We start from the raw sequence: 9,780 nt of genomic DNA, 5'->3' as shown, positions 1-9,780 counted from the left end.
GAGAGAGAGAGAGAGAGAGAGAGAGAGAGAGAGAGAGAGAGAGAGAGAGAGAGAGAGAGAGAGAGGGAGGGAGGGAGGGAAAATACATAATAAAAACAGCAAAATAAGCTGCACAAATAAAACAAAACGAAAAAAACATGAAAAAATAATACAAATAAACTAAAACTCAAAATAAAATAGCATCCCATGAAAAGGGAAAAAAGAAAACGGTGATGGAAGGAAAGCTGCATGCAAGAATTAATACAACATTCCTGCATTTGAATTCCTTGAGCATTGAATCGCTGGAGTTCTCTCGTCGGGAGGCAATTGGCGGGAACTTAAAGACAGCGAGGCAAATGTTGACCCTCGAGTTTCCTGAAGGCGACTCACATTACTGATAGGAGAGAGAGAGAGAGAGAGAGAGAGAGAGAGAGAGAGAGAGAGAGAGAGAGAGAGAGCCAAACACACACACACACTAAACACATTATACACAAACAAACAAACGAACAAGCCAATAAACGAATAAACAAATAAATAAATAACAAACACCATGAATTCAATAAACGAAAATAAAAATGTAATTAATGACATCAAAATAAATCAGCACTACTAAATATGTAAGAAAAGGAACACAAAGGAAAACAATAAAAGAAGCAATAGAAGGATGAAAGGAAAGACAGAAGCAAATATATAAAAAAGAAAAAGGACAACGAAAGAGGCATTGTGACGTCATGGAATAACTAATTATCACGTGACAGCCAAGCTTGAAAAGGGCCATGTTTACCTTACCTTGATCCCCTCAAGCCTCTACCTCCTCCCTCCCTCCCTCCCTCCCTCCCTCCCTCTCTCACCCTATCCTCCCCGCTCAATCCCACCTATCACTCCCTTCCTCCCTCCCTGCCTCTCCTCTCCACCTACGCACCTGTTCCCAGCAGCCTAATTAGTTAAGTGCACAGGTGAACAAACACACACTCACTTTAACATACATACACATATATAAATCCATGCACGCATACATATTTACACACATACATATACACATATACGTACATACATTCTAGCATAACAGCAAAACTTATACAAACACCAAACAGAACAAACATTAATCTAGAAAACAGATTCACTGACTGAGTGACTGAGGTGGACAACATAATTAAGGGAATTAGTATAAACAGACAGACAAACAGACAGACAGATAGGCAGTCAGACAGATGGACAGACAGACAAGCAGGCAGTCAAGTGCAAAGGAGAATGTAAAGGAAACAAAAATAGAATTAAAAAGTTGAAAAAATATACACAGAAGCGCGGAATAAGATAAAAAAAAAAGATAGACAGACAGACAGACAGACAGACAGACAGACAAGAGGTGAAAACAAGACGAACAAAACAAGGAATACAGTATGAATAAAAAAAATACAGACATACAAACACAGCATGAGGTAAAAACAGGCAGGCAGGCATGCAGACAGACAGACAGACAGACAGACAGACAGACAGACAGACAGACAGACAGACAGATAAACGTACAAACAATGGAAGACAAAGGCATAGAGGAGTGAGTAATTCCCCGGACCTTGTCAATAATTCAGGGAACAATTCAAACAAACTATCTAAACTGACAAACTAACAGTGAAATTACCTCTACGAAGTTACGTCTCTCTCTCTCTCTCTCTCTCTCTCTCTCTCTCTCTCTCTCTCTCTCTCTCTCTCTCTCTCTCTCTCTCTCTCTCTCTCTCTCTCATGGTCTTTATATCAGAATCATCGCACAGTAAAGGCAAAAAAATTAAAAAAACAAATCTGATGACACAAAGAAAAACTGAAAAAATATGATTAAAGGGCGATACGAAAGAAATACGAAAGAAGAAATGGAGAGAGAGAAAGAAGAAACATGCTGCTGAAAAGACTGGAAATAAATGGACCAAAAAGTAAGAGAAATGAGACAAGCAATGAATGAGAAAGAGAGAGAGAGAGAGAGAGAGAGAGAGAGAGAGAGAGAGAGAGAGAGAGAGAGAGAGAGAGAGAGAGAGAGAAGCAATCATGACAGTATAATCCAGTCTGTCTATGTAATCAGCTGTCGCGTTTCCTTCAATCAGCTGTCTACCTTATGTGATCAGCTGTTCCTTTGATAGTACTGCCCAGGGAGAGAGAGAGAGAGAGAGAGAGAGAGAGAGAGAGAGAGAGAGAGAGAGAGAGAGAGAGAGAGAGAGAGAGGAGAGAGAGAGAGAGAGAGAGAGAGAGAGCAGACACCTCCGTTTATGTCGTGTTTGCAGATCTAATGGAGCGTGGTGGACGAAGACGCTTTGATCATTGAGAGGAATTTTAAGGCAGGGCTCATCTCACTCGCTCTCTGAACTGCCAGGAGGAGGAGGAGGAGGTGGAGGAGGAGGAGGAGGAGGAGGAGGAGGAAAACGTCATGAAATATCAAGAAACAGATGAACTGCAGGCACGTATCGAGGTCATTTCTTCATCATGCTACAAATATTTCACGAGAATTACTTTTTTCTTTCTCATACCAGCGATTTCTTTACGGTCGTCGGCTCTAACTTTACAGAATCTCCAGCGATCGGTGATGGAAAAAATCGACAAAAACTAGATATTGAAAGACCCATTCCTTCTACTTCCATGTGGTCAGAAAACGGAAAGCATAGACGGCATTCGGGAACAAACTCGGTGGTAAGCCAGACGTGACGTGTAACCACTCAGGAGTCCAGCCAGTTCAGTACCCCCGCTGTGTTGTATCGCCACGCCAGGCCCTTGTCCGCGCACATAAGCCATCTCACAGTACGTAGCGTGGGATTCACTGTCCTGAAAGATCCTTTGTGAGAGAACTTGTTGAAAGGATCCAATGTATCACTGAAGCTATGCCCTTATCTTCTACTAACGGCTGCAGTAAAGGGCATGAGGAGGAAAAACTAATACTCAAGAAAAAGAATCGTACAAAGCTTCTCCGGTCTATGAATAAGAAAAAAAGATTACATTACTTAACACTGAAGTTTTCCTTTTAACTTCTTGTCAGTGACTGCAGTAAAGATTTCAAATGACTAAAAAAAAAATGCACAAAAACACGTGAATATCTTGCTTGCACTGGAAAAAACAAAAAAAAAATCACATTACTTAACCTTCATTTTTTTTCTTTCTCAGATACTCTCAGGCGAGTGCTTCCTCTGGTCCAGAGGCAGATGTGATCTCCTATTCTCGCCCAATACATACTGTTTGGCAGAGCTTCCGAGATTGTCTGGACTAGAAATCGAGGTATGTTATGTTACTGGATATTCTGTGTGTTTGTTTACTCTGGCTTTCGAAAACAATACGATACAAACACGTGACTAATTGAGCAGGAACGCCTGCTCAGGAACCTGTGATGATTGTCTAAAATTATGGTGTCCACAAAAACACGTAACCTGTTTTTTTCATAACATTTTCTACAGGACTTCCTGGAATGGCTCACATGCTCGCGTTAAAACTTAAATATTTTTGCCGAGCATAGTAATGCGACGAAACAGAAGTAATAGGCGAAGGAGTGCAAGTGTTATTTTGTGTTCAGTACCTGCACTTGCCAACTGTTCCCTCCTGTAGAAGTGAAGGTGGTGTAGAGAAACTGTCTGTGGCCAGATGAGTTAACCTTCAATAAAACACAATGGAATTACCTGCTTTGTTTTTCTTATTGTTTTATTCAGAGAGAGAGAGAGAGAGAGAGAGAGAGAGAGAGAGAGAGAGAGAGAGAGAAGGGGGCGGTGGAAGACAGAAGCTAAAATGAGTGGATGAAAGGAAGATGAAGGTGGTGATATTACAGAAATGAAACACGAGAGGTGTGAAGGAGTGGAAAAATTTAAGGAGGAGGAAGAAGAACAAGAAGAAAAAGAAGAACAGGAAGACGACACGGAGAGTGGAAAGATGAAAAATATGAAGGAGACAGCAGGAGAAGAGGACGAGGACCAGAAGGATGACCAGGATCATTTAAGGAAGATGAAAAAGACGAAAGCAAAAAGGAGAGGCGAAGACAGAGAAAATCTAAGTGAGGACTGAAGGATTGGGGATTAGAGAAAGGGTCGTAAGAAATTTCAAGTAAACAGAGGAAGAAACGGGAAAAAAAAAATATTGAAATAGAACGGGAAGGAAAAGATGAAAGGAAAATTCAATTGTATAAAAGAGAAGGAGAAAGAGAAAGAGATCATAAAACAAGAACCAAATAAAAGGATGAAACTCGCAAGGATAAAAATATTTTGCCGATACCTGGGAAAAATACACTACTTAATAATACCTTGTTTAATCTTTAAAAGTAGTCGTAGCAGCAGCAGTAATAACAGTGACGGTGACGGTGATGGTGGTGGTAGTAGTAGTAGTAGTAATAGTAGTAGTAGCAGTAGTAGTAGTAGTAGTAGTAGTAGTAGCAATAGTAGCAACAGCAGCAATACCATTAATAGTAGTAGTAATAGTAGTAGTGATAGCAGTAGCAGTAGCAGCAGTAGTAGTAGTAGTAATAGCAGCAGCAGTAGCAGCAGCAGTGACGCCTATGATCGCGACAGGAGAGGGGACCCATTGATGGCGGTAACTGGGCCGTTTAGCTTCCAATTTAAAACCTAATTAGGTGGAGCCCACACACACGGCAACCAATTAGCCTGACACGCCCACCCTGACGGCACCAGCTAAGCACAGACAGACACAGACAGGCATAGACACCACGGGAAGTAGCAAACCGCTATGGACAGACAATGGACACGCACACAAAGGCACAGAGAAGTAACAGACGTAATAAAAGGGAAATAAAGGAGAGGCAGGACGTAAAGGGAGCGAAATACCAATCAATCTACGGACAATGACAAATAAGGACAGACAGTAACAGATTAGCGGCAGATAGTTATAGATAAACGACGCGTGTTTGGTGAGTTTGACAGTTACCCAACAACAGTAGCAACAACAACGACGACAACACCACCACTACCACCACCACCACCACTACCACCACCACTCCCGGTATTTCAACATGCACATCCAAAAAACACGCAATAAACCATTCGGTGGTCACAAATAATTACCCACGAATGGATGATCCAAATTATTAAGACGTGGATTAATTGGCTTATTTTCCATTGCCACTCCACTTAATGCGATCAGTGGCAAGATTAGCTGGCTCTCCTGATTAGATTATTATTATGTGCATTGGTTCACTTCGGTTACGTGTTCATTTATTTGTATTTCCACCTATTAAAATGAAAGTGAGAGTGAGAGGGAATATACGAGAAAAACTGAATATTCTCTCTCTCTCTCTCTCTCTCTCTCTCTCTCTCTCTCTCTCTCTCTCTCTCTCTCTCTCTCTCTCTCTCTCTCTCTCTCTCTCTCTCTCTCATTTTATTTACATTTTTAATTCATCAAAACGAAAACAAGATTAGGGTAGAAAATGCAGAAAATTCCCTCACTCTTATTTTCTCTATATATTTGTTTATTAAAACGAAAACACGATTAAGGCACAAATTCTATTCTCTCTCTCTCTCTCTCTCTCTCTCTCTCTCTCTCTCTCTCTCTCTCTCTCTCTCTCTCTCTCTCTCTCTCTCTCTACATCCATCCACCACCACCACTACTACTGCAACTACTACTACTACTACTACTACTACTACTACTACTACTACTACTACTATTTTCACCTAAATCACTTAATGCGACAGAATAAATTGCTGACTTCAGTAATATCAGGCTGATATCAACACTCCCTCATTCTGGTCCTCCTCCTCCGCCTCCTCCTCCTCCTCCTCCTCCAAAACCTTCGTTCGTCCACCCAACTCCTTTCTGCCCGAAAACACCTCCCTCTCCCCATTCGAAGCTTCTCTTTCCCCCAAACGCTTCACTTCCTCCAAAACATTTCCTCTCCCTTTGACCTTCTCTCTTCCGAAGCACTTCTCTTCCCTCCTAGTCTCCCTTTCTACTCTTCTCCCTCCCCGTCTCTCGATCCCACATTCCATTTTCGGATCCTTCCTTCTGAACACCCAGTCTCCATCTTTCCACCCCTGTCTCTCCAATATCTCTATCCTTTCTCTCCATTTCCCTACCTCCCTTTCTTCTCTTCTCCCTTCCTAACTTCCAGTCTCCCTCTCTCATTTCATTTTCTCTCTCCAGCTCTCAGCGTCCCTCTTGATTCCTTTCCCTATCTCTCCAACTCTTAGCCTTTCTATCTCCTCCCCTCCTTTCTCACCAATCTCCCAGTTTTCCTCTCTTCCTCCCCACCATCGTCCCCAACATCCAATCTTACTCTTCCTTTCCCTCTTCCTCCCCAACTAAGGATCTCTCTTTCCTTCCTCTTCCTCTCCCAGCAAGTTACCGGAAACCTGACTCACAACAAAGGAATTAAAGGGAAAAAAAGCTGTAGTCCATGCAGTTTTTAATGATGAGTAATTACAATCGTTTGAAGGTTAATTTTTTTATGAGGCACTGTGAAAAGTCAAACATTTAATTTACTCCAGCGTACGAAGTGTGTGGAGCAAATGACGCGATTCGATTTAGGGCGTTGGTTGATTTATAAAAGCGAAATACGAGTGCAGTTCTCTCCCCCATAACGCCTGAATAACCTTTACTGCGTGGGAGGTGAGAGGCGGGCGGGCTGGGAGCGTAGGGAAGGCAGTGTGGGAGTATAGGGAAGGGGAGTGTGGCTGTGTAGAGAAGGGGATGGTGGCAGTGTAGGGAAGGACAGTGTGGAAGAACGTACCCTGCAAGTGTCGGGGTTTCACAGGAGCGAAAAATGCAGAGGAGCTGAAGCAATTAAGTGTAGTTTTGGACAGAGCTGACTAGGGAGAGGAGTGGGGATGAAGAGAATGGGGAGTAGAGTGGGTTGGGGAAGAATACCTGGAAGTGGAATGAGGAAGGGTAGAGTGTGGAGTGGATTGGAGAGTGATGACTGGAGGATGGAGTGGAGGAGGGTGGAGTGAGGAGTGGAGTGGGAGGTGCAGCCGTATGTGTAGAAGGTATGTACAGTTCAGTAAGGCGTGGAGGTGGCGGTAGAGGGTTCTGGTGTGCAGGGAACTGGGGGATGGGATGAGGCAGGGGTGGGAGGATGAGCGGGGGATTGGGGATGGGCAGGGGAAGCATGTTCGGCGTTCAGCATTGAAGCTAAAAAACATTTGTGCAGAATTTTTTGCGTTCCCTGAGCCTTGGTGCTCCGGGCGGCAGGAATACGAAAGTAAGATTTGCAATAACGATAAGCTTGTGTAAGCCTGGCCTGCATGTTATAAAAACTGGACTTGGTAGAATATATACAAATATATACACATATAGACAGATATATCACATGGAGACGAATAAAGAGATACAGACGTACGTATTTAAAGTCAATGGAATATACGTCGCTGCAGAAATGAGATAATCATACGTTAATGTTGAAAAAAAGTAAGCAGGAATATATCTATACACAAAATGATGTAGTCACGAACAGAAACCATGTCATGAATTCTAAAAACATGAAGTGCGACGGTGAGTCAAAGGAAAAGGGGAAGGGAAACATTGTAGATTCTAATAAATGAACGTTAATTAAATCTAGAACATGCCTTTTGATCAAACATGTACAGAAGGTAATCATAATGAAACAAAGTAAAGTGACAAAAAAGGATATAAATTATAAACGCCCCCAACAGCAAGTTCTACAAGCCAGTCCTGTGACCCTCGGCTCCTGTGATCCTCGAGCAAGGATGTGACCACGCTGACCTGACCTCCGGAGTATGAGTAACTTCACCCCCTCTTGACACCATGGCTTTCTGAATACCCGCCTCGTGCTGTTGACCTTACATATGATTTTTGGAAAAACTTAATTGAGTTGCCTTGCACGACACCAGGCTGAGGCTTATTCTATTCCCTCACAATACTGGGCGCGAGGAAATACTTGCGAGTTGGTTGCATCTGCCAGCGCCTCTTGACATTCTCGCTCCCAATCTGTTTCAGTTCAGTTCATCAGACCACTGCGAATTTTTTGAAGCGTCGATCTGTTGGCTCATTCTGACTTGCTGAAAGATTACATTGTTCCATATTTCACCATCGACCGTCAACGAGAAAAAGTGAAGTTACGGAGACATTTACTAGATCCGCCTCTCTCTCTCTCTCTCTCTCTCTCTCTCTCTCTCTTCTCTCTCTCTCTCCTCTCTCTCTCTCTCTCTCTCTCTCTGCCATGGTCACCCTCTTGATATAGGTCCCCGAAGGAAGATGAGTCAGAAATATAGATAAATTGACTGATTGATGGACTGATTGATTGACTGATACACTGGTTAATGAATGGATGGGTAGATAGACCGACCAGGGCCCAAAGATACACAGAATACAACAGTTTCGTGAGGTAGACAGAGTGGCGGTGGTGCATGATTCTCAGTACTCCTGTTATTTCTGTTTCATCTGGTAACTCTCCATTTCGTCTAACAAACAGCTATTTCTTCCTTCCTAACATTACCGGCTAGTGCTCAACTCACTCACAATTCTTTATCTCCTGAAGTTACCGCGTGGCACAAATTACTTCTGTCTGGAAGTTGGATGTGTTTTTCTTTTCTTTTTTTTCTCTCTCCCAGGCACATCACTCACTCTGGGAACATTCCATTTGGTGTTTTGTAATTCTCTCTTCTGATGTTCAAGTTGGTTATCTTCGAGGCTTATGACGTAGACACACAGCACACACACACACACACACACACACAATGACTCGGCTCCATTAGTGACGAAGAACTGATGAACTGTTGACACAAGTTTCCATCAATGCTACAATCCTTTACCTTCAGCTTCCGTTTGCGGTGTGGGACTTTACCGAGTTGAAACACACAATTTTCTAACGATTTCCTGATACCGTAAACTGGCAACAACTTGTCGAAACTAGGATTGGATTTACAGGATATGTTTCTGTCTATTTGAATTCTCTCTCTCTCTCTCTCTCTCTCTCTCTCTCTCTCTCTCTCTCTCTCTCTCTCTCTCTCTCTCTCTCTCTCTCTCTCTCTCTCTCTCTCTCTCTCTCTCTCTCTCTCTCTCTCTCTCTTTCCTAAATAAACAAGATTCTTCTGTAGCGCCCGCCCCGGAAGTCATGGAGGCCTCGCTCACCACTATCTGCCCTGCCAGGTGGTGTTGGAGTGGTGGTGAGGCCATGCAGGTGCAGCCGAGCCAATCAGCCGTCTATTCACTACCTATAATTGGTCGGCAACTAAGCACCTGAGGAAGGGAACTGCTATAACCCGGAGTGTGAAGTGACGCAGGGGCAACTCTGAAGGAAACGTATTTTAACCTTAAAACTCAGAGCCCTCTCACTGGTATTTGATGTACTCGTATCTTTCTTAAATTATTAGCATCTTTGGTACATTGAATTTTCTTCCAGCGCTACAGTCACCTCCAAACATTGCACAGGGTAGAAAATGGAAAGATATCCTTTTTTTTTTTGTGTCCTTTTCTTGTAGATGATTACGTATAAAAATTTCATACCGTTTTAGTGCTGTATTTTGCATGTCGTAGTGAGAAGGGCTAAGGAAAAGATCATAAAAAAATAAGGGAAGCTGCAGGAAACGATCAGGCCTACACGTGGCAGTCCCTGTATGAAATATGCCTACCAATTTCCACCTATCATCCTCATCCATAAACCCGTCTAATCTTCTCTTAAAGCTCCCTAATGTCTTAGCAATAACAACTTGATTAGTGAGTCCGTCCCATTCACCTACGACTCTATTAAACCGAACAAGATCAAGTTACTGGCTGATCAAACTTATCCCTCACCTTTACCTCAATTATCTGCCTCCACTGCACATTAAAACACTGCCATAGTCTCGTTGTACTTTTAAAGAGCACGTACTTACA

At 42.8% G+C, this 9,780-nt stretch overlaps 1 protein-coding gene across 1 annotated transcript; it reads right to left on the bottom strand.

Annotated features, from left to right (window-relative positions):
- Window positions 1-6,729: 6,729 nt before the first annotated feature.
- LOC135112507 (uncharacterized) lies at window positions 6,730-7,056 on the bottom strand. The gene has a single exon (XM_064026922.1). The coding sequence runs from the start codon at window positions 7,054-7,056 to the stop codon at window positions 6,730-6,732; it is 327 nt and encodes a 108-aa protein (XP_063882992.1).
- Window positions 7,057-9,780: the final 2,724 nt, after the last annotated feature.

Source organism: Scylla paramamosain, chromosome 24, assembly GCF_035594125.1.
Source record: "Scylla paramamosain isolate STU-SP2022 chromosome 24, ASM3559412v1, whole genome shotgun sequence".
Lineage (NCBI taxonomy): Eukaryota > Metazoa > Arthropoda > Malacostraca > Decapoda > Portunidae > Scylla > Scylla paramamosain.
Note: the sequence above shows the minus strand (reverse complement) of the source record. Positions and strands in the feature narration are given on the sequence as shown.

What these genes read in the sequence shown, in the direction of transcription:
- LOC135112507 (XM_064026922.1), bottom strand. Translation starts at nt 7,056, where the DNA reads ATGCTTCCCCTGCCCATCCCCAATCCCCCGCTCATCCTCCCACCCCTG.